General features: G+C 34.8%; 3 protein-coding genes across 4 annotated transcripts in view; 2 read left to right on the top strand and 1 right to left on the bottom strand.

Moving 5' to 3' along the window:
* LOC105218054 (semaphorin-2A) overlaps nt 1-26,497 on the bottom strand; it is a 250,973-nt gene that overhangs the window by 196,045 nt on the left and 28,431 nt on the right. Inside the window, exon 1 of one of the 2 annotated variants that reach the window (XM_054232838.1) lies at nt 9,296-9,747. The exons of the other annotated variant lie outside the window; for it this stretch is intronic. The gene's annotated coding sequence lies outside the window, so the exon portion shown is untranslated. Of the gene's footprint in view, nt 1-9,295; nt 9,748-26,497 lie in introns of those variants that run through there. 2 annotated transcript variants of the gene reach the window in all.
* LOC105218050 (uncharacterized) lies at nt 14,522-15,678 on the top strand. Its single transcript, XM_054232841.1, has 3 exons — nt 14,522-14,732; nt 14,793-14,955; nt 15,026-15,678. The coding sequence occupies exons 1-3, from the start codon at nt 14,617-14,619 to the stop codon at nt 15,458-15,460; spliced, it is 714 nt and encodes a 237-aa protein (XP_054088816.1). The 5' UTR covers nt 14,522-14,616; the 3' UTR covers nt 15,461-15,678.
* On the top strand, nt 18,528-21,429 carry LOC105218049 (uncharacterized). The gene is made up of 3 exons (XM_054232835.1): nt 18,528-18,776; nt 18,842-19,040; nt 19,103-21,429. Exons 1-3 carry the CDS (start codon nt 18,664-18,666, stop codon nt 21,302-21,304), a joined length of 2,514 nt encoding a protein of 837 aa, XP_054088810.1. The 5' UTR covers nt 18,528-18,663; the 3' UTR covers nt 21,305-21,429.

Raw genomic sequence — 26,497 nt, forward strand, 5'->3', positions numbered from 1 at the left:
CCGCGATGGACCGCACCATGGGGGAGCATAGTGATATCTGGTAGGAGGAAGTGGTAAGCTCATTTATTATATTTTTATGCTTTCATATTGACAAAAATTAAGCGTTTTTTATGAGAATAAAAACTGAAGGTATAAAAGTGAGGGGGTGAATATCAGAGAGGCATAAAAATAAATTAATGATTTGAGAAGCGTGTAAATTTCAAATGCAGATAATTGGGAATGAAAGGGACATTTGTATTGTTCAGAGTCATAAATTTAAAAAAAATAAGAATATTCTCAATTATATTGTATGAAGATTTTTGTAAAAGGCTTTACTAAATATATCCTAGTAAAAAGTTTTACTTACTCCATCATGGTCTATTTATTTTGAACAATAAGCTTGTCTTATGGTATAAGATTAGATAAGCTTGCAAAAACCAAGAATAAAACCTAGGTAATCGAGTTCAGCGTGTTCACTTCAAAAGTGAGGTTAGTTTTGATTTTGAAAAATACGGGAATCTCACTAGCATGGAACACCTATATATCACTTAAACATCTGTGTAAAGGTCATGAACTCCTCATACTCGTATATCGACGAAGTGTTTTGGACTTATCACAAACACGTTGAGACGATTTTCAATTTCAGCTTAACAGCTCGGTTAACGGATGATATGAATTCCGAGAACTTAAGGCAGTAGTCTGCTTTACAGGCTTCAAAAAATCAATTTTTTGTTTTGTTTTAAATCTCATCCAAAACTATCCAAGAATATGTCTTGAAAATTCCAGAGGCCTATTCGACATATTTTCGAAGCTAGAGCAGTTTTAGTGACCGAACGTCTAGCAGGTGCGAATGCTCAGGCAGAGCTTTAAAGCGCGTTTTCTCGAGTTTTCATTTTCACAAGTGTTAGAAAACGGTGCCAGCGATAGCAAAAAGAATATATGTCCGATCGAAAAAAAATTAAATTATCTTCTATTTGAACTAAAAAAGTTGCACAAAAGTACTATTTAAACTACTTGTTTTGAAACTTAAAGTCAATTTTTTTTTCTTAAAAAAGTTAATTTTTTTTTCAAACTTCGAAAAAATTTGTAATTTTATAACTTCTTCGGTATTTGCTTAGTTCATAAAGAAAAGAAACTTATAAAAATTAAAAAAAAAATTGTTCGACTGTTGCAGATGCGTCGCACGACCTCCATCACCGGCACCGATTTACAAGTGCAGACTCCAGGCGCTTCAGAAAAATACTTACAACTTTGAAAAAATTTCAATATTTTTTAATAATAAATATTGTTTTTTAAGCCTTAAATATAGTACACTATCGTCTTAAAATTCCGTTTACCGCAATCATTTCTTTCCCTTTCAAAAAAAAATTGCTAGAAAAAACGCTTTTTTTCGGCTTCTAAAGCAGACTACTGCCTTAAACGAGAGTTGTAGAAAAGTTATCTCATGTTTTGAACACTACATTAAGGGAATGGTGTCGAAAAGGAACTAATCTTCCATATAAATCATATTCTAGGACCTTACGAAGAGCAGAACCGCTAACTATCTGCACAAAAATAGATATTATGTGGTAATTGTGTACAACTGCGTATGAATATATCGGAAATTGGAGCTAAATTGAAATCATAGAAATTTGATTAGTAGCATTGCGAGTATCTAGTCTATCAGATTATTTCTGAAGCTCCATGACACTCAGACGAAAATTTGATCTGCTGTTGATAAAGGATACACTTTTATTTTCATTTTTCAACAAATCATAATGCTAACCAGGATTTGTTGAAAAATGAAAATAATTATCCTTTACATTATTCTCGAACCCACATTTCTCGGAATGATTATTTTCTTAAATGAATTTAAAAGATTTAATAGATGATTGTGGAAAGCTATAGAAATGAAAATCAACTTATTATACTGCTTTTCTACTTTTTGACGAGTATTTCATGATCCTAAAAGTAGGCAATATTTTTGAAGATTTATGAAATCAATCAAACAAATGTGAAAAGTTGTATTTGATTACTACGGAAGTCAAAAAATTCAACAACAGTTCGGTTCACCAAAAGAGTAATCATGAACACATACGAATATAAATGTATTCGTAATGTATGTAAAAATTCTTTACTTAAATACAAATAATTTCTTACTTAAATAAATAAAGTAATTCAACAGCAGCAACAGTCAACATATGTTTATGAAGCAGATTAATAGCTTTACAGGACAATGAACCATATAGTACATGTATACATTTACTAAGTGTATATTATCAAAAATATGAGTATATGCATGACATACATATGTGTATATGCATACAGCCTCCTCTTCTCCAACCAATTTTGCAAACTTCAAAGTAAAATTGAAAGCTTTTGCTCATTAAATTTCGTATTTGTACAGCAGCTGTTAAACAGCAACGAAGCACTCGCACACACACATATATGCTTCATAGCTGTAATTTTTTTATTTTTATAAATTCGAGACGCCCCTTCATCAGCAGCTGTAACCGTTTAAAAATAGGGGAACTGCGTCTTTGAATTTTCATTTATTTTTTATTTTTTGCTTGCTATTTTCGTTCACTTCATAACGGTTTATTTTGACGCCGACAATTTGACACATTTTTCGCGCATTTTCTTTTTTTGGCAAATTATGTCAGTGGCACATGTGCAAAAATGTCTTGAGCGACGTGTGTGATGGGAATTGTTTGATATATTTGAGTTGATAGCTTTTTTAAGCTTCAAATATTGCAGTAGAAGCTGGAGGATATTCTTAGATTTGTTGGCATTCGATATCAATCATTTTTTAATACGTTAAAAATTAATGCATTCCTACACTAAGTGGGAACTACTAAACATATTGATGGATCTAAAGAAAGTTTGGAATTTCTTAAATTTCACAATTTAATTTACTGTGAGTAGGTGTTGGGAGTTAATATTTCTATCATTCTTGGTAACTTCAACCCTAACAGCTCACTATAAAACCAACATATAGTCCAGGTCCATGGTCAAATCCAAGGTCAGGTGTATATCCAGGTTCAGATCCAGTTCAAGTTCCAGTGGAACGGATTCCGGTCCAAGTCCATGTACAGATCCAGGTTAAGGATCTGTCTAAGGTTTTTCACGTCTGCTCTATATTCAAATATTTATAAATGACTTGAACAATATATACCCTCAAAGATCTCTAAATCTTCTACTTGTGTTACGTCCTCTACTATCATAACCATTAAACTACATACGGATCTCCTTATTTGTCTGGTTGCCGTTTGACTCTATTTGAGATGTTTCTTGAATTTTCGAAGAAAAAGTCGCTTTCTGTACTCCTCACTTCTTCTCTCTGAGGGATAGAATTCTGACTTCCGCTCGAATATGTTTGCAAAGGAAGCGTATTTTAATGCCGAGTTCACATTTTACTCACCGATAATTAATGATGATATAATCATCCCAGATATTGAACTAAATGCCTTAGAAAGAAGAACGTTTTTTGCTTCACAAAGTCGTCTTTGGTTTAATGAAACCAAAATGTTTCTATACAAGGGAGTTACATATTTGAAAGTTACATTACTTTATGATTACAATATTGATTACCACCTGGAAAAGCACCCAAGACCTACAAAGCTGCTAAAGCCATTTACTTACAAAATTATTGCTATAAGCCTGTAAATCCTACATAAGTACATATGCTGAAGGGACCCAGAACGAATATAAGCTAGCTCAAGTAATCAAAAGTAGGTTTAACAGTTAAACAAAGTACTCAAATTACCGGCGCACGAATTCAGCAAACCAATCCACTTGACTACTGGAATATTACGAACATAAAATATTAAGCAGGAAATAAGTTAGGTTAAACACCTGCTGAAAATTTACAACTCACATTTACAGTTATAACTAAATTTAGACAGCAACGAACGAACTACTACACCGTAGAACGATAATATTGAACGACCAGACCTGTAATAGTAACTACACTAAGTGTTAGTGTAAATAAGCCGTAAGTAGAGAAACAAAAAGAGCCGCTCGAAGGAGTTAACAGCGCTTGGCTCGCTTGCTGCTTCGTGTCACGCATAATTGTATTCGTTTATATGTACTAAGTGGTTATGTAAATATACGCAGTTATGTTCGGTACACATGTTCAACTTGCAAACGGCGCATAAAATGTTATCCGCGGGCATTTGCACACCGACACTAATGAAATGTTTAACAAGCACTTAAATGTTTGCAAATCCCAATGACCCATAATATTAGCATAAAATCACTTGCGAATAACAGTGTACTATTAGATGAGTAGATATGTATGTACACTTTAAGGCAAGCGAAAAGATATACCTAACGATAGGTGGTGAGGTGGGGAAAGGAGTTGATAGTGGAAAATGGTGGCCCTGTAGGGAATTCGACGTTCATGTGTCTTAGGTTTCAGGATTCAGTTTTTCAGCATAAAGAAGTAAAAGAAAGAGAGACAGAAATAGAGGGAGAAAAAGAAAGGAAGATAAAAGAGTTAAGAGAGCACAGTTGATTCAAAATCACGATTTTTCGTCGAATTCTGATGGAGCCGATGAAATCGTTGAGTCTAAGCTAACATCTCTTTTTCTTTCATATAGCACTCAAAATGAGATCGGAAATAATCTGCAGCGTGGCTTAACCACTGTTCTTATATAATTGTTTTTGATTCCATCTTCGTCATATGGGTTCGGTACCTTCCCCTACAAACTACAAACTAGTGATCTCAGTTTGGTTTGGTACATCTGGTCAACAATAAATGGAAAGTATAGTATTATATTCTCCAGAGTACAACTTTTGGTGGAGATCAGGTTAGAGATATTGCGAATAAAATGTCTAGGGACCAAAGTTTCTTAATATTTCAAATTCTCACATGGTCAGTTGCGTGGTGATTGTGGCAGATGATATTGAACAAGTTACTACTCAATGAAGGAAATAACGAAGGAGCAAATACTTCCAAATTGGAGTGAGAAAGTGGCGCCAAAAGCGAAGTGCTGCCATTTTACGTGGGAAACACAAATATTGTAAATAGTTCGAACATTTGTCGTAGCGAAATTTATTCTATACATACATACATACATATGTACATTTGAATAAATGTATAAATTTAGTAGTAATGTGACAGTTGATTACGGATGCTAGGGTAACTATTGAATTACAAAATAACCTAATAATATTGTCTTATTGTTTGGGCGACTTTAACGAGTTTATTAGCGAAAGGAGTGTATTACCAAATATATTCTTAAATGCATTAGTGATATTTCTGTGCTTCTAAATTGAGTAGAAATTTACTTATATTTCCTTTTCAGTTAATCGCATTGTCAACCTAATGCATTTGTGTGTTCTTAAAAAATCTTAAATCCGCTTACAAAAATCGCAAAAATAGCATAATAAACCATAGCAACGCATTTGAGCCATTTTAGCTGTGCGTTAAGTCACTAACGAAAAATATTATATTTTATATTTGCCGAGTTTGCATACTATGTAAGAGATTAATAAATTTAATATTTTTTTTTAGCATTTTAAATGTTTCATCGCATGTAAGTTGTAAATGTTTGTTCGCATTACTCACTTTGAAACAAAAAATGAAAATTTGTGTCAAACAGCGCCAAAGCGCCTAAAGGTATACTTTACTGTTTGTAAATACACACAATAAATATACAAAAGGTATTAGAGTAGAGTAGTAAATTTTAGTGCAGGCTGTTAATTTTAATTTGCTTCTAAATATTACACATTTCGTAATGCAAATCTTTTTAAATGTCTCATCTTAGAACGATAAAATGGGCTTCTTAGCCTAAACAAATTTTATTAACACTAAGAATTCGATTCAATTTTTTATTCAAAATTAACTATCTTAATTCTTACCTAATTCAATATAAGCCTAATATTAAAATAAATTTTCGCTTCAACTTCTATTAACAAAACACTAAAACAGTAATGAAATTTTTACTCCTTTGACGTTGCTTGTGCTGAAGTTCTATGGCATTCAGTATATTAACAGAATTTCTGTTTTATGATCAAGTCTTAGGTCCATTACGTACAATTTTACACACTTTTCGCAAGATAGCCTGACTTATTTAGTTCAGAACCGTAATCCTCAGGTTATATCTGTTGCTGTGCTATGTAATATAATCGAAGAATTCCCATACAAACCGACATAGTTATTACTTGAATTTCGTATAAACCAAATGAAATAGGTATATTTGGACCAAAAAGCTTGTCCGAAAAAAGTAGCTGACCGCCATTTGGAGTGGTAACTTGTAGAATATATAACATAGCAAGGCTTCAATTATGTCAAATTCATTGGCGCTAAATCGATAATATGACAAATTGATTTAGACTGCCTATTCCGAGTATTATGACATTTCGAAATAACTTGACCAAAAAATGCAAGTATGAAGGATGAATATTACTTATAAATTGCTATACAAAATGGATATTAAATTTGAGGTTACGTAACCCTTTTATTAAATGCAACAATGGCAAGAAATTTCTACATGCTTCCGCCTGTTTAAGCATGTTGAAATTTAAGATTTATTTGATGATGTTTTAAAATCAGTGCAAAATATGTTTATATAATGTCAAATTACACTGATAGACACATAATTTGTGACATGAAAATGTTAAGATTTTTCTAATGCAGTTTGATATACTGAAGTCAAATCTGAAAACATAATTTTTCTATCACCCATATATTCTGTAACCTGCGGCTTAAGATTTTACAATACATAAAATTTTATTATATTGCATCATCTCATATCTTCATACGATCGGTAATTTATTCGGTTTAGCCGGTACTGTAACATTGTTAACAGCTCGGTTAAAAGCTTCAAATCGTAAAAGCCCTTTGCAGTGCCAATGGTATGGAGAGAACCTAAAGACCATGTTACAGACCGCTAATTTCAAAATAGCAATTTGAACTTTTAGCTTCCAGACTAAAAGGTTGGTACCTTCTCCAAAGTGATGTAAATATTACTTTTTACAGAAAAAGGCTTTCACAAATTGCTTTCTTCAAGAAGAGAAGAGTATACTACATACTGTTCAGAAGTTAACATTTTGTTTAACGCTCCAGAACAGAAAAATGATCCACGTGATTGACGTCTATTCCCTCCTTTCCTCTAAACTTAGTTTCTCATCTGGATTTTTCCACCGAAAATTTAGGGGCCATAAGTGACGAACTTTGGGAACGGTTCCACCAAGACATTTGTGATATGGAGAAGCCGATTACTGGTGGACATTGTTACTCCAAAAACAAAATATCGCCGAAAAACATCGACAGTAACATTTTAAGGTACTCTTTGGTACTCTTTTTTAAACAAAAATTTTCATAGCAAAAAACTATAGGTGATAGAACAAACCTGTAGATATTGTCTGCCTTTGTGGCAATTTTTACATAATAAACACTTTATTCTGTTCAAGTCACAAAAAACGAGTGGATTATCATTATTAAACAAAAATTTACGTTATTATTTTGTATCGTTATTATTTTGTATCTGGTTGTTGCAACGTATTTGAACTAATGTTTCCCAGTTTTATATTGTCATATAAGTAGTCAGTGAATGCAAGTCGTTTTTATTGAATCGAAGAAATTATCATATTTTGAGGTAGTTAATATTTCAATTTTATGATAAATGGACAATACATTAAGAAATCTTTTTAGTGATACTGTTGAATAAATTCACAAACTTTTTGGGTCAACACTAAGACAGACAAAAAATGGACGAACTTTGGAGCTAATATTTCATACCGAGATCTTAGGAAAGATCTTTTAATGAGTTTAATGAGGGGTAGTCAGAGACACGAAAAAATGAGAGTTTTCAGTAATTTTTGTTTGCTATTAAATCATGTTATTTTACAAAAGTAATAATATGGGATTATTATACAATGTTTGGCTTAAAGTCACGAAAATTTGAAAAAACAATAAATTGTGGTGACAATCATTCATCTAAAATCAATCGGATAAAAAAAAATTAGTTTTATAAATAGATAATCATGGGCCTGATCCGAAGTTTTTTTTTCAAAAATTAACAAGATGGTGGCCTCAAGAAAATTTTTTTTTTATATTTTCGCGAAAAAATCAACAGTTAATTGGTCTTAAAAAATCGAAATTAAAAAAAAAATCCTTCGGTTCAGGCCTGAATTTATTATGTATTCTAAAAGCTGTATGAATTTCATTAAAATCTACTGAGCCGTTATCGAGTTACAGTTGTCACCAGTTCAAAAAACATAGTTTTGAGATAAAGTTTGACACTAGTGTGTTGGAGAGCTTGAGCGCTCTTTGTTATTTGTCGAATAACTCGAAAAGTAATTAGCGGATCAACTTCAAATTTTCAGAGAATATTTTTAAGATTTTACTCTTAACGAAAATGCAAAAAAAACCCCCTAACCCCTTAATATGTATTTCAAACAAAGTTCGGGCAATTCTTCTTTGAATTTCAGCAACATCATTAATTAGTATTTTAAGGATCTACTATCATTATTATACCATGGACTATGCAACAAATAAATATATTTACAAATTTTAATCGTCTCAGAGACTTTATAAGAAGAGATTTTTCAAAATAAATATACTGTAAAAGATTTGCTATTACTTGGCTTGGGTCAACTGGTAATAAACATACATTTTTTTCATTATAATTGGGTACTGATTTTAATTTTTGAAGGGATTTAACGTACACTTTTCTACACTAGGCCACGTAGAGTACTATCATAAATACATAGTTATGCATAAAAAGGATATCTCAAATATTTTAAAAATATCTGAAGATATTTTTCGATTATCTGACATTGGAATTCAAGAAAAAAATTAAAAAAAATGGTCCAATCAAACATGAAATTCAACTGACAGTGTACATATCCATATATACTAGATTCAATGTATGTATGTATGTATATATAAAGGACAATCACTTCTACATTTGAAATTGAAACTCAGTACTTGTATCAAGAATTTTCGGCAATTTTGCTCTGCTGGTGGATGTTTACAATTACAAAGACACACACTCACATACGTACTAAAAGCCTATAAGCATATTAAGTGCTGCTCATGGGCAATGTCCTGTTGGCAATGCCGTTGGTGAACCAACAAGGTAAACACACCTTAAAAAAATATATTTCAAAACAGCAAAAACCAAAACGAAACATTACATAAAATCACAAAAAGATGAAATAAATGGCACATGAAAAGGAAAGGTGACACACAGACATACAAACATTTTGAAAAATATAAACATACAGTTACATACTTGAATACAGTTACATACAACTCTGTCCTGTTATGTGTGTATATGCAAAAACAATGATAAATAGCGGAGAAATTAAAAAAAAAATTTGTTACCTAAAAGCTTTTCGATAGTATTTTCCATGCACTGGTTCAATCGATTTTTTTCATTTCATGATTTTAGCGCTGATTTTCTCCCACCATTATTTAATCAAATTGTGATTTTAGGTAAACACACGAAAGTGCAAGTACACACACAATTGCTTGGCAGGCTTTCAAGCGCCAGCGTTTTGTTTGCACCAAAAACCCACTGGGCAGCGACGCAACACAAACACACGCACACGCATAGGAATCTGGCACACGCACGACAATTTGCACGATTTCACAGTGAAAATGCACAATTTCATGCAAATTTCGCACAACACCGCTTGACAGCGACACTTAACTGTAATTATTGACACTTTTCACCGCAAACCGTTTAAGTTTTCATAGAAAAATTTGAAAGTTTTGCAAAAATATTTCGTAGAAATTAATTTCACTGCCGCACAAATTTCAATTTCAACGCTGCACAATATGACATTTGTGCCAATTCCAATAGGTGAGTGTTGAACGAGAGAGAGAGAGAGTGAGATTCAGAGAGCGTGCGAACTGTCAAAATGCTTGCGTTGAGCGATATTTGTACATTTGTTGATTGGGGGTTGTTAACAGTAAAAACAAACAAAACTGCGAGCACAGCTGTTGCCTTTCGGCAGTTAGGATACTCGTGAGTCTAACTGTGTTTCACATATCTCGTCGTTACTCACTGTTACTCGGCCAGATGTCAATTTCGTGTTGACATTAGTGACGCATGCGCAAGGGTTGTTTTATTCGTTAGGCATATCATTTCGCTGTTTCATTCTCATTTTGTACACAGATAAATAAACTATATAGTTATATACAAAACTCTCTCCAACTCCTCGGAATTTGCTGTCCCACAAAGGGTTCTAAAAGCAATCTTATTACCTGTGCTGCCACCCAACTCACACACAAACTATTTTTTAACTGTAAATTAACTTCGCCACCCCGTACCAATACTTTATGGTACCTTTCTTTTTTACCTCTCTTCCGCTCTCTCTTTCTTGCGCCGCTTTTATGTTTATTGTCACTTGTTGTTGCTGTGCTGGCATTCGTTACAATGCATTTAATTTTAATTACAAATCTTTGATTTAATACCTTTCTGTTGTTGTTATTCTTGTGACAATTTAGCGGTGTAAAAGTAAATGTATTCAATTGTTGATTTCTATTGAATGCATTGGAAATTTGGTTTACATTGTAGTTTTCTACTCTCCTGCGTGTTTGTTGTTGCATGAATATGCATGCGTTGGCAATAAAGTATTTTTATTATCCAAACATTTTGTTACAATTCCACTAAGTGCTTTTTGCAATCAATGCAGTTTAGTCGAGGGAATCACTAAAGCTTAGCGTTTTGGCTTAATGCGTACTACATGGTGGCAATTAGAAAGTTAAATTGCTTAACAGTTGTGTAGAGTATAAAAACTCTAATAATTAGTTTCGATAAAGTAAGGAAATCAGTTATTTATTGCATTCAATGAGTAGGAAGTGTTTTAGTAGGTAATAAAAGTCATAAAAACGCAATTTAAATCCGGTTTGTTCCACTAACGGTTCTTCATAACAGCTAACAGTTTGTCGAGATAGATGTGGGCTTGAAAAAATCAAAATTATACGGATGATGATAATGATTGATTTCTGTAAAATTTAAGAGTATGTATTGTTAAGTTAGGTTCGGTTAGGTTGTATGACAGTTACCCACAGGAAGAAGACATACTTCGACTATAAAGGGCAAACCGCCATAAAGTAGACTTGACAAAACGTAAGAACCCACTACACATCTGCATAGGGTTCTTACTTATATATCAGCCAGTACGCCAGGGTATTCAAAATGTGAGATCCCAGAAATTTTGGACCAGAACTCGCAAACTCGGGAAGGAAATATTGGAATGATGCCACCTCGTCATCCTCCAAGCAGCTTCTGCATCTAGCGCACGAAATTTCTGACAGCGTATATCTCTATGAGACAATGGCCAGGCTAGAAACCTTATAACTAGGAAAAAATGAACTTTACTGAGGGCGACGATTTCCCTATACCACTTGAGAATTATCTTGTACCAGAAGGATCTTGCAACAGCGCAAGAGCTGGTAACTGTGATGTAGTACTAGTAGATCAAGAAAATACCGTTAAACGAAAAAATAAGATCATATAAGATCATACTAGAGGAAATTTTGTGGATTAAAAATCTAAATCGATGCCAACAAAACTTGCCAAGAACATCGTTTTTATACTCTCGTAACAAAGTTGCTAAAGAGTGTATTATAGTTTTGTTCACATAACGGTTTTTTGTGTCACCAATAAGTAAAAGAGAGATGTGGGATTATATAAATATAAATGATCAGGACGAAGAGTGGAGTTGAAATCCGGTTGTCTGTCCGTCCGTTTGTCCGTGCGATAACTTGAGTAAAAATTAAGATATCTTAATGAAACTTGGAACACACATTCCTTGGCACCCTGAGGAGGTTGCTTTCGAAGATAGGCAAAATCGGTATACTGCCACGCCCACAAAATGGCGAAAACCGAAAACCTATGCAGTGTCATAACTAAGACATAAATAAAATTATGAAAATAAAATTTTGAACATAAGATCGCATTAGGGAGGGGCACATTTGGATGTAATTGTTTTGGAAAAGTGGGCGTGACCCCGCCCCCATATATATCTTGCAAATCAATAATGCTATATAAACCACACTTTCTGCAGTCGTTTCTTTTAGCCGTTTCCTTATACAGTCCAAGAATCAAAGAAATCGGATAATAACCACGCCAATCTCCCATACAAAGGTTAGGTTGAAATTGACTAAAAATGAGTTACCTCACTAACGAGAGACGTCAGAAACACCGAATTGTGCATAAGAAATGGCAGAAGGAAGCTGCACTGAGATTTTTTTACAAAATGGAAAATGGGCGTGGCGTCGCCCACTTATGGGTCAAAAACCATATCTCAAGAACTACTCGACCGATTTCAATGAAATTCGGTATTTAACACTTTCTTGCCACCCTGATGACACGGGTGGAATATTTACGCCTACTTCCCATATAACTCAATTTTGAATTTCATCTGATTCGTTCACTTTATAATATATAAATTAGGAACCAATGAAGATGGCGGAATAAAACTTTACACAAATACTGTATTTGAGCTGTGACATCACTTATGGAAAAATTGTCAAAATCGGAACATGACTTTACAAGGCCTCTGATATCGAACATGAAGAACTCAGAGCCTAAGGGTAATTTTTCACTGAAAATATAGGTAAATCTCTCAGATATTTTAATGTAATTCATTCCCTCTGAATTTTTTTCTTATAACAGTTTGTCTCTGTACCAAAAATGGTTAAAATCGGGTTATAACTTCTCCCAGATCCCATATACCTAATTATAAGTAATATAAAATTAAGTGACCGTATAGTATTTGGTATATTGTATCTTGGTGGTGAAAACGAGTGAAATCGGTCTAGGAATTACCTCAGTCCCCATATACTATTTATGATGATTTTCGTTATTCTAACTTTATGCCGAATATATGGGTCGAATTGTTTGTTATCTTAAATAAAATGTAGGAATAAATTGCGAGAGCATGAAATATCCGGTTGCACCCGAACTTAGCCTTTCCTTACCGTCAAAATGGTAGAAAAGATTTTATTCCGCAACCACCTTCCATAAAACGGTATAATGGCAGTAACGAGTATTGGATATCAATGAGCTAAAAATATTCGAAATCGGGTAATATTTTTCTCTCCCCTCCATATACAGAGAGGTACATCGGTTGTAGTCGGCAGTTTTAAGGTTATATTGAATTAAGTCCGTGAATTCAATTAACCAAACTATGATCAGATGTCAAAATGAGCTAAATCGGATAAGTAACCATGCCTTAGCTTCCATATGTATCACCCAAAATATTCATTATCAACCGAAAGTCATATTTTTAGTGGCACTCCAGTGTGATGTGTGAGCTGTTTCCAATTGGTCCGACCATGGACAGTGGCGAATTGTATACTACTAGAGCATCAATTAAAGATAGAATAGAATTTCATCTTTATATGTTTGTTGCTATCCAAATACACATTTTTTTGCCAAAAAAGCAGGGCTCACTTTTTTGCTATTAAATTCCAAAGCATAAGAATGGAGTGAGCTTGCATAAGGCTTTGTAATATCAATTTCTGGTTGATAATTAGAGAGGAGAGGGTCTCTTATACATTTATGACCATTATTTCAATTCAAAATAACCCTAAATATAATATAAATATAAGTATTTTGTTTTAAATATATCAAATTCTATTTTTTGGTACTATGACTTTATAGGAAATGAAACATTGGCTGTATATAACATTCAATAGTTGATATTGTTGGGAATCTATTATAATCCATTAGTAAAATGTGTATGTATGTGATCGGCGCTGAAACCGTTTAGCCGGTTATAGCCGATTCGATGAGGGCGCGCCACTTCTCTCTTTCCTTCGCAGTTCCTCAAGTATAACCAGGTCGCTCTACATCTGGTCCCTCCAACGGAGTAGAGGCCTTCCCCTTCCTCGGCTTCCTCCGGCGAGTACTGCATCGAACACTTTCAAGGCTGGAGTGTTTTCGTCCATTCGGACAACATGACCTAGCCAGCGTAGCCGCTGTCTTTGTATTCGCTGAACTATGTCAATGTCGTCGTATAAATCGCACAGCTCATCGTTCCATCGTCTGCGGTATTCGCCGTTGCCAATGTTCTGAGGACCATAAATCTTGCGCAAAATTTTCCTCTCGAAAACTCCTAGTGTCGTCTCATGTGATGTTACCATCGTCCAAGCTTCTGCATCATAAAGCAGGACGGGAATGATAAGCGACTTGTAGAGCTTGATTTTGGTTCGTCGAGAGAGGACTTTATTGTTCAATTGCCTAATCAGCCCAAAGTAGCACCTGTTGGCAAGAATGATTTCGAGGCTGATGTTGATGCTGGTTGTTCCCAAGTATACGAAATTATCTACGACTTAAAGTTATGACTGTCAACAGTGGCGTGGGAGCCAAGACGCGAATGTGCTGACTGTTTGTTTGATGGCAGGAGATATTTTGTTTTGTCCTTAGTAAAGTACCCTATGGATATTTTCTTTTTGGCCATAAACTATACATATTAGAGCTAAGAAAGTCAAATCTTTCAATCCAATTTTTCTTTATACTAAAAAAAACAAATCACCATGGCAACCATGAAAACAAAATATCAAACAAATATTTTTTTACTAAAGATTGTCAATCTTTATGACTTATAAGTCAATTAAAAAAATCCATTCGGAAAAGCGAGTCACATTTCAATAAAATATATTTTTTCAAACATATTTTACAATAACTGATGGCTGGTAGATATTTTAACAAAAACAATTTATTGGAATTCTGCAAGCGCTTTACAACTAGCGAATTCCAGCAATTTCTGACATTCAATAAACAAAATGCAGAAAATAACAAAAGGTAAATTATTTGAATTTTTAAAAAAAAAAATGTTGAAAATTTTTAATTTCTCTACAACAGCTTACAGAAAGTGTCTGATTTTTGGCAACTGATCGGTTGGAATTACTACTATAAGCAATTACAAGCGAAAATGGAGCGTTTAGTCGACGATGTCGAGCTTGGCTTTCAAGCGCTTGGACGCAAAGTACCGCCAGCCGGCAAGCAATCACTGCGACAAGCAAAGGTTTGAATGAATTTCAAGCGAAATATAGGTATATATCTTTTAATAATCATTAAATTTTTTTATAACGTAGAGAAATGTGCAACAGCTTATGCTTCACTCGAGGCAACGTATACGCCAACTGGAGAAGGATATTGTACGCATACGCGATATGCTGCCTCAAAGGGAAGCGGCTAAACAAGGAATACGCTCAAGTCAGCTGCCAAATACTGACTCCATATGCATGATGGAGGAGGGTAAACTAGATAAAGGTGTCGTTGAAGCTAATTTTCATACTAAAATCGATGCAAAGACAAAGCTGACGCATGAGTCGCACTCTACAGGCAAATCTGATTCTACGAAATCATCTCAAGTGACTTCCAATATAGAAAAATCCAAAATGCAGAATTTAAATACGGATAAAAAGTTGGCAAATGACTCATCTTTGGTTGAATCTGCTGTTTCCTTGCGCGTCCCTGATGCTGATATACCAAGATCACTAATACTAAGCGCTGATAAGGGCAACTGAGCAAATTTTGAGGAATTCTATAATACTATGGATGATTTCAAAAATATGCTATTCTATATTTTTATATAAAAACAATAATTTCTTTCAGATTGCTTCATTTAAGAGGTGTTTATGTAAATATGATATTAACCATAACCTATATTTTTAATAGAATCTTAAAATATTTTAAAACAAATTTATTAACATGAATCTTAATAAAAAATTATATTTCATAGATATTTCTAAAGAGTTTTTCAATTAGAGCGCTACCAAAGTATTTTTTGAATAAAACAAAAACGGGATATCAATGAAAATCTTTAATCCTGAAGTCCAGATGCTGAACCCAATTTTCGATGGTTTTCAAGCATAAATGGGCCGATACTGCTGCAATTGCACGTTTGATATTCGTACGAAGTTCATCAATCATCGCTGGCTTGTTGGCTTAGACCAAACACTTGACGTAGCCCTACAAGAAATAGTCTAACGGCGTCAAATCGCGCGACCGAGACGGCCAATCGACTGGGCTATTTCGTGAGATAACACGTTCACCAAACTTGGTTTTCAATAAATAGATAGCGATATTCGCCGTGTGGCTTGTGGCGCCGTCCTGTTGGAACCACATATTGTCCAAGTCCATATCATCCAATTCGGGCCAATAAAATGCGGTTATTATTGAGCGGTAGTGATTCCCATTCATAGTCTGGATTAGCACAGAAGAAATGCGGCCCAATGACGCAGCCGACCCATAAACCGCACCAAACCGTATCTATTCCGGGATGCAATGGTGACTCAAGGAGTACGTCTGGATTGCTGCCTGACCAAAAACTAATATTTTGCTTATTAACAAAGCCATTCAACTGGAAATGAGTCGACCATAAATTAGACGTAGCGCTCTTAAAATTAGGGCCACTGACTCCGAATTTCGGCAGTAAATTTTAATAATTTCGACTCGTTGTTGGATCGTATATCTTGAATTTGAACACATCGAGGACTTCTTTAGATATTAACTCAAATTTGTTACGATTCTAGTAAACAAAGCACCAAAGCTGTCTCTCACAAACTAGTTGGTCGGCTATAGCTGTTCTTACGTAAGTCGGCTCTAGGTAACTGAAATTGACTCAGATTTTGATTCTCCCAAGAACTGCTATCTCGGTATTTGGAGATTTTTTACTGACGCTACAAAAACAACAAACATATCTTCTCAAGATATTTAGGTATAATCCTCCCACGGGGAGATGTTGCAACGATTGTTCACTTCGAAGAGACTGAAGTATCTATATTAGGATCGATCGATCGAAGGATCAATTTTGGACCAAATTACTGGAAGTTACTTTCTGAAATCTCCCTTGGAGCTAAAATCATAAATTGTGTATATGGGTGTTAAGAGAAGATTAACCCAGTGTCATCCATTTGGACATTTTCTGACAGCAAATAGAGTTTTTAAGGAATGTTGGCGATATATAACATATAGCGTAATGGGAAACCTGGTATTTGGCTAAGTAAAGTGTGGATGAATTTTTACTCTCATGTTAGAGATTTTTTGTTTTTATACTCTCGCAATATGTTGCACAGAGTATTATAGTTTTGTTCACCTAACGGTTGTTTGTGTCACCAAGAAATAAAAGAGTTAGATATGGGGTTATATATACATAAATGATCAGGATGACGAGTAGAGTTGAAATCAGGATGTCTGTCCGTCCGTCCGTCCGTGCAAGCGATAACTTGAGTAAAAATTGAGATATCTTAATGAAATTTGGAACACATGTTCCTTGGGACCGTGAGAGGTTGCTTTCGAAATTTCGAAACCAAAAACACATAAAGTGTCATAACTAAGTCATATAAATATAAAGTTATAACAGTCAAAGGTTCTCACTAGGAAGGGGCATATTTGGATGTACTTTTTGTGGGGAAGTGCCCCCAAATTTAATATTTGTATATATCTCGCAAACCAATGAAGCTATATAAACCAAACTTTTGGCATCGAATCTCTTACGTACCTCACCACACACCATGAAAATAGTTGATAATTGTTCATAATCGGATAATAACCATGTCCACCTCCCATATAAAGGTTAGGTCGAAAATTACTAAAAGTGAACTAACAAAAACCGTCAGAAACACTAAATTTCACAGAAATAATAGCAGAAGGAAGCTGCACTGAGATTTTTTTTACAAAATGAAAAATGGGCGTGGCATCGCCCACTTATGGGTCAAAAACCATATCTCAGGAACTACTCGACAGATTTCAATGAAATTCGGTATATAATATTTTCTTGGCAAACTGATAACACGGACAAAAATGGGCGAAATCGGTTCACAACCACGACTACTTTCCTTGAAACTCAATTTGGAATTCCTTCTTATTCCTTCACTTTATAATATATTCATAAGGAACCAATGAAGATAGCGGAATAAAACTTTATACAAATAGTGCTTATCATCTCTGGCTTCATTTGTGAAAAAAAATTTCGAAAACGGATTGTATCTTTTCAAGGCCGCAGATATCGAATATGTTGAATTCAGCGCACAAGGATAAATTTTAACCGAAAATATGGGTAAATCTCTTAGCTAATTTAATGTAAATCAGAGGAAACTGTTTTCTTCTAATAGTGTATCTCTGTTCCAAAATTTATTAAAATCGGGTCATAACATCTCCTAGCTCACATATACCTAATTACAGGTTTTTCAAAAATACGGTGGGCTTTATTCCGCATATATGTATCTTAGCCCTTCCTTACTTGTTAAACTTCCGTTTATGATCATGATGGGATGAAACGACGTGGGTGTGGGTTATAGTCGGATTTTCCGATTCTAAACCTTCCGATGAACCTAATGCGTTTCAAATTAGTCAAATAGTTTTGTAAGATGGAAAATTTCCCCTCAAATAAGTTATAAAGACAAGATATGTGTCCAATTTTCCCAAGAGATCTATGAAGATCCATAACTTCTTTTATAAAAAACATCCCTACAATTCTTAAGAAAACTATAAATATTCCACTAAATGAACAGGCAGCGGGCATATGTCTAGCCATAATGATCACCATATTCGAAACATATTGCTATTTGATTATAACCGTTAGAAACCCTTTCAAAAGTCAACAGTACATACAGTTGAGAAAATTTTCAAAAAAAAAATCATATATTTTTTAAAAATCTAAAAATAAATTAATAAAATATTAATTTTACAACTAAATATATTTTTCTGAAATTGATTTGATTTGCGAATGGCTGGCAGTAATGCCGTCAAAAGTGTGCTAGGCGAATTGGCGAAACATGTGCCAAATAATCAGAGGAAACAATTTCGTAAATTTGTGGAATTAAATAAAGAATACAAAAAGTAGGTTAAACTCTCTCAAGCCTTAATTTCCAGTGAATTAATATTATAGACATATTTACCGTTAGGCGCTTGAATAAATATCCCGAAAAGTTGCCGCGAATAGATTGGCATTACTATCGCTCGAACGTACGCCTAGAAGCTATAAAAATGGTTGATGAATTCGAGAAGAAATACGAAGAGTTGAATAAGGTGTTCAATGATCGTGTGAAATTGGATACGAAGAAATATTACAATGAGCTGGAAAAGCAGAGAACAATAGTGCAGGTGTGTCTTAAGAATATTTTTTGCTAGATATAATATATTTTACTCGAATCTCTCGATCTTAGGCGGAAATAAAGCAGTACATTGCAGAATCCAATAAACGTGTGAAAGCTTATGAAGCTGAAATTTATAGGCTTTGTACTATGAAACCCTATTCGTCGATGACAATGGAAGAGTTTATAAACTTGCGTCCCGAATGCTCAAATTATATACCACATCATCGTAAGCCACTCTTCTGGCCGCATGATCCCGATGAACAGATACCGGGACCGGTAGGTCTAATGATAGCGGATGGTAAGGGTGGTGGTGGAGGAGGAGGCGATGCTGGTGGTGGTGGAAAGTATCCAATTAATCCGGGTGACATTAAAGGCAACACGGCGAGTTTCGAATTCAAGGAAGTTGAAGGAAAGTCTCTGAAAGATAAACAAGAGACGGCCACCAAATCGGCGGAGCCAGAAAAATCGCCGCAGGCAGAAAAAAAACATGAAGTTTCCTTCAAAAATGTAGAGGAACCAAAGCCGCATATAGACAAACCCGCTTCTAAAGAGGAGAAACAAAAATTAGACCCTTGCGGTCTAATCGAAAAACAAGACAAGCAAGAGAAAGCCGAAGCCACAACTGTAACTACAGATGAGAAGCCACGAAAAATCGAAGGGCCGACTGAGCCGCGAAAGAAACCGCACCCATGTGATTTGGTAAAGGGTACACGAGAGTCCACTACTAAAGGAGACGTTACATGCGGAACTGCACCTAAAGGACCGTATAAAGATGAAGTAAAGCGCACGTGCGTATTTGTAGATCCTTGTAATATTGGATTTGGTGAACGGATCATACCAAAATTTGAATCGGTTGTTGAAAAATCAGTACCAAAGACTGAGCCAAAACCACAATCAGTGGAAGCGAAAACGACGCAACCGCCCGTTATAGTCAAGAAAAAGGCTGAAACCGATAAAGACGCATGTAAGAGCCCTGAAAAAAAAGAGGAACCGAAACCAATTGATTCCAAAAAGGCACATCCATGTGATATAGTTAAGAAGAAAAGTGATCCCAATGAAGAAATATGCAAGGGTGCCTCGACAAAGACTCAATATAAAAATGAAAAAGGCACCTGTGCATTTTTCGATCCTTGTAATGTTGGTTTTGGTGTTGGGGCCCCTGCAAAAGCTGTACCGAAGACTGATCCGAAACCACAACCAATTGAACTCAAAAAGAAGCAGTCGTGCGAGATGGCCAAGAAAAAATCAGACCCCGATAAAGATTCTTGTAAAAGTGCCAGAAAAAAGGAGCAATCACAACCAATGGACACCAAAAAAACAAATCCGTGCGAAGCAATCACGAAACAACATGACTCCAATAAAGATCCATGTAAGAGTGCCGCAAAAAAGGAACAATCACAGCCAAAGGAAGTGAAAAAGACAAACCCTTGCGAGGGGGTTCAGAAGAAGGCTGAACCTGATAAGGATCCATGTAAGAGTTCGCCAAAAATGGAACAATCGCAACCAAAGGAAGCGAAAAAGACGAACCCGTGCGAAGCAATCACGAAAAAACATGACCCCAATAAAGATCCATGTAAGAGTTCGCCAAAAATGGAACAATCGCAACCAAAGGAAGCGAAAAAGACGAACCCGTGCGATGTAGTCAAGAAGAAGACTGAACCTGATAAGGATCCATGTAAGAGTGCCGCAAAAAAGGAACAATCACAGCCAAAGGAAGCGAAAAAGACGAACCCGTGTGAGAGTGTCAAAAATAAGTCTGAACCTGATAAGGATCCATGTAAGAGTGCGGCAAAAAAGGAACAATCACAGCCAAAGGAAGTGAAAAAGACGAACCCTTGCGAGGATGTCAAGAAAAAAGCTGACTCCGAACAAGATCCATGTAAAAGCGCCGCAAAAAAAGAGCAATCTAAGAATGCATGCGCAGCAGCTGATTCAGAGGCTACTACGATCATCAACCCTTGTAACTGGCAACCGGTTCGACCAAACAGAGTTAAAAAATCACAAATAATACAGGACAAAGACAGTTACACTATGGTATTTGCAGATCCGAAAAATGCAAAATCGGATTGTTCCAAAGAGGATAAAAAGAGGCATAGCAAATCTTGCGGCGCACTACCATATTACAATCCATTCCGTAGTGAGGCAGAAAATAGAAAGAATGAAAAACAGATGTGCGAAGAAAGCGAGAAGGATGATCCATGTGCAAGGGATAATATTGAAAAGGAATATTACAACCCATGCAAACATGACAAAGACGATGAGTGTGAATGAGACAAGGGCGAGAAAAGATTTGTATATTTCGAGATATGGTTTTTGAAGTTTTTATGTGCGTAATTTGCGAAATATTTTTTGGATGGATATATTTTAATAAATTTATTCAAATTATCATTAATTAACTACATAATTTAGAGTTAAAATACATTCATCCCAGGTACCTTTTCTAAAGACTCCTGAGATACTCTAGATTCTGAGAACTACAGTTGAAACTATTTCGCGAGAATGATGACTCAGAGATTACTATGAGACAAATAGTACTTTAGAGTCTTTAACCAGGGATACCCTTGAAGTTCTTTACATTTACTGGTGGCAAACTTGTAAATGTTCAGTGAATTCTTTGAAAAAATCTCGAAGGGATCGGAGATAACTCTCATGCTCTAGATGTCTAATTGACTGATCCATTTCTTCATATTATTCGGTCGCCATAACGAAATTTTTTTCAACATTCTCCCTTTAAATCATCCTTGAAACAATATATTCTCTCAAACTGTCAAACTTAACTAACTAGTTCCCGAAATACTCTAAAATGGATTCCACAACACTTTCCAGTTCCCAACTTTACCCAACCCAAATTAACCTTCTCTTTTCACTTTCTATCGAAATTTATTTACCAGCAGGGTTTTATACTAAAATAGCTGAAACAGTTTGCACGCACGCAATGCCCAACTTTGTTTATGCAAATCTATGTGGAAAGTATGTAGATTAGCAGCCTAAAAGCTTAAGTATTTAGCGCGCTATAAATTTTCAATAACAATAACAACACATAGCTATGAAAATAAAGGTTTGAATGTGCCGTGGTGGCAGCGGTAGCACCAGCAGTCATGCAATGAATTACAATAAATACACTCACGTGAATTGGAACTTTTGAATGCGAAATACCGTAGTACAAAAGTTTGGCTCATTTACATGTAGCGGTATTTTTGTTGTTTGCTTGTTGGAGTTTGGAGGGAGTATAAAGCGGTTTCTGGCAGGCGAAGTGAAAGCGAAAGCTGTTTTATGAGATGATTTACAATAACGATATATATATTTATGGGTAAAGGAAATCACTTAGAATATTTTTTACTAAAATTATTGGATTAAAGCTACAGATACAATATATTTAAAAACTTTCATTCTACTCTACCCGTCATCCCTTCATTCAACAATTTGAAAAAAAAAAACTGAGAACGGTTGATAAAACTGGAACACTTGATTCGCTTGGGTGAGATTAATAAGGTCATGTGTGGTTTTAAAAAACATTGAAAATTAGGCGTGACCCCTCAATGATGACAACTACGCCCACTTTTCATTTAGAGGTTAAGTTAGAAACTAATAACAGAGGGATAACTGTCTGGAAGTTATTCTCTGAAAAAAAAAATAGTTAGTACTTCTCATGCTCAAACTTTTACCAAGCCCACCTTCTCGGAACTCCACTTTGGGACCCTATAGCTCCTTTGTTATAGATATAAGCTATTAACTAAAGTCATTGAAATCTTTCGAAAGCCAAAAAAAACTATCAGAAATTACAGGGCGCAAGTTAGGTCGGACAGTTTAACTTTTAAAGTTGTTGCTTTGAACTAAGACGAGCTGAAGACCCATGCATGCTCTGTTCAAACATTACTCGTAGAGTTTCAGGCCCTTAGCAGGACAGTTACCTATGATTTATAATTCTCTCGACAGCGGACCTTACCTGGATGTCATAGTTTAGCGAATAAAAAGACCCGATGCGCTGGCTAGATTTCATATATTTCGAATTGAGGAAAGCGCTCCAGCTTTGAAAGTGTTCGCCAAAAAGCGAAAAAGAAGAAGGAATGACACGCTGTTTTAAACTCAGCTATAATCGCGTAAGCGGTGTCTACGCCAGTTAAGAAGAAAGAATCCTATTTTTAATCAAAATTCCAAAATTTTAGCACTGAAGAAAAGGTCAAAGAAAAGAGGAAAAAACTTATCACTTAACTTTTACCGAATATACCGGTAAACCTCTCAGATATTCGAAAAAAATTGGAGGTGATATTTACTCGCAATTTATTTATTTAATTCGATTAACATAACTCACAATTTGACCCACATATTTGGCGTACATGTATGTGGTACAAAGTCCATTGAAAGTTTGAAAACCCTAGCATTAGGTATATGGGAGCTACATTATTATTAGAAGAAACATATTCCCTCAAAATTTCTTCAAAATATCTGAAAGACTTACTAATATTTTCGATAAACAATTTATTAGATACACTGAGATCTTCATGTTCGGTACATGGGGCCTTGAAAACTTATGGTCCGATTTCGACGATTTTTAGAAGGGCGATACCACACTACATATATATGCAGAATTTGTGCAAAGTTCTGTTCCGATATCTTCACTTGTGCTTACTTTATACATTGTCAAGTAAACTTCTTATGGTATATTGGAAGTAAGCGTAGTTGTCAACCAATTTGGCCCATTTTCAAAACATATCATTGCGATGACGGGAAATGTTATGGACCGAATTTAATTGAAATTGGTCGAGAAGTTTCGGAGATATGGTTTTTGACCAATAAGTGCGTGGTGCCACACCCATTTAAAATTTTGTATACCTATTTGATTACATGTCTTCTATACCATCTTTACCATGAAATTGAAGCTTTCACTAGTGTTTTGTTTTAGTGAATTAAAGCATTTTTAGTAGTTTTCAACACAAGCTTTGTATGGGAGGTGGGCGAGGTTATAATCCGATTTCTTCCATTTTTGAACTACATAAGGAATTGGCTAAAAGAAACGACTCTGGTTGATATAACTTTAGAAGTTTACGAGATATGTACAAAAATCTTAAAAAGGGCAGGGGCCACGCCAACTTTCCCAAAAAAATTACATCCAAATATGCCTCTTCCTATTGCGATTTGTGGCCGTGGCAATGGTCTGTTTTCGCTCATTAATACCAACCTCCTCAGGGTACTAAGGAATATGTGTACAAAGTTTCATTAAGATATCTTAAGTTTTACTCAAGTTATCGTTTACACGGACAGACATCTGGATTTCAACTCCACTAGTCATCCTGATTATATACATATAGCCCAGTCAAATAATAATATGTGCATTTCTGCTTTTGTTTATATTTCTTATTCACTGTTATTTTTTGGATTTCGGTAAATGTGGAATAAAGGGTTGATATGTTACCGTTACTATGCAATGTGCAAAAGGAATGTGCTTGTGAATTGGGTATTGCGTAGTAAATATTTATATGTGCAAAATCAGTTTAGCGGATCTTTCTTACTGATAGTGTAGCAGCAAAAACTTTTTTTGCTAAAATTTGTTTTCAAAATTATTATAACTTAATGAATTATTAAAAATTTGATTAATTTAATTAACTTTAAGCCTAAAATGCCTCGTGGTACTTGTTTATCAGCCGAGGAACAAGTAATAATCATAGTAATGCATCGGAACTGTATGTCAAAATTTCTTAAAAACCCCACTAATTATGGTATAGTGCGACGTAGCGGACGAAAAACAACATTGATGAGCGGTGCGAAATGATGATTCGACGGATAGTAGTTGCGGACTTGATAAGCAGCGATCAAATATGGACCTAGTTACGACAGAAAATCACAATAAATATAATTTTTCCAATTATACATAAAAATCAGTTTCTGAAACACACCTTCATGGCACCTAAACCAACGCTAAAGAAAGACACAATAAAGCATATTTGAGGTTTGCAAATAAATACCAATTCTGTGCCGATGAGTGATAGAATACATTCTTTAGTGACGAAAAAAAATTAAATTTGGTCGGCCCAGGTCATGGCAAGAAATATTGGAGAGATTCGCACCAGGAATGATGGTCCTACTACAAGCGATGTTTTGGAAGCGGTACCTTGATTTCGTGGGCTGCATTTTGATGCTGTGGAAAGCTATCTACATGTTTTATATTCACTCAAATGAATTCTAATATCAATGTAGATCTTTTGGACAGCGAGTTAATAAAATTTGCTGGCAATATTTATGGCATATAACTGGACATATCGAAAGGACAACGCTTCAATCCACACGATGAACATCTTTAACGACCGGAAAATTCCGGTATTACAATGTGTAGCATTTAGTTCGAACCTAAATCCTATTGAGGATCTCTGGGGGAACCTCTCTGCTCCTGTTTTCCAAAAAGGAAAGCAGTTTGAGACAGTACGTCACCTTAAATTAGCCATAAAGCAAGAATTTGCCAATATTTACATAACTATTCTACAGTCAGTAGTTAATTCTCTGATGAAGCGGCTTAATTTAGTTTTAAAATATAAGGACAATTCTACTGACTATTAAAATACAAATTTCTTTCAGTTAAATTCAAATGTTTAGGCTTTACTGGTAAAAATAGTAAAATGCACATATAAATATTTACTATAAGCCTAAACTTCAATTCTGTTTTATATTTTAAAAAATATTTTGAAATTTGTTAATTTTTTGTTTTTTATAACGTATACATTAATAATAACAAACCTGCATACTCAGAAATATTTTGCAATTTTGTAATCTTAAATTTTTTTTGCAAAAAGTTCATGCACATATAATTATTTGACTGAGGTTTATAACACCATATCTAACTATTTTTTTCTGGGTGACACAAACAACCGTTATGTGAACAAAACTATAATATGCTCTTTAGCAACTTTGTTACGAGAGTATAAAAAATTGCGATAGCATAAAATGTTCAGTTTCATTCGAACTTAGTCCCTACTTCAAATAGGCCAAGCCAAGCTCTATGACATAATTTTCCTCTACAATTTCTATTTCAATAGGTCTTCATTAAGTACGTTTAAATTCGCCTTACGTAATCAAATCCTCATTGGTGCCTTCAAAATTAACTCGTACCTACAATTAAGACTGAGCTTTGGAGCCAATTGTAAGTACAAATTAATGCGTTTGTAAGACTTGTAAAAGGCAAATACGACCTGCAGTAGAGAATTGAACTTAAATCCATTAGTAACCGAAAATACACCCGTGCATACATACTTATATGGTTTATGCATTATCCGCAACTTTGTATATCATATATGTATGTGTGTGAAATCATTTGCAGAATAACTCAGCGCCCGGGGAAAAAAATCATGAGACGAAAGCGGCTACAACCGCCTGCAGTCAAGTTGTTAGTGTAATTGGTGTTGTAATTCTCATTGTACTTGTTGCTGTTGTTGTTGTTGTTGTTGTTGTTGTTGTTGTTGCTGTGGTGTGCAA

This window comes from Zeugodacus cucurbitae, chromosome 6 (assembly GCF_028554725.1).
Source record: "Zeugodacus cucurbitae isolate PBARC_wt_2022May chromosome 6, idZeuCucr1.2, whole genome shotgun sequence".
Taxonomy (NCBI): Eukaryota; Metazoa; Arthropoda; class Insecta; order Diptera; family Tephritidae; genus Zeugodacus; species Zeugodacus cucurbitae.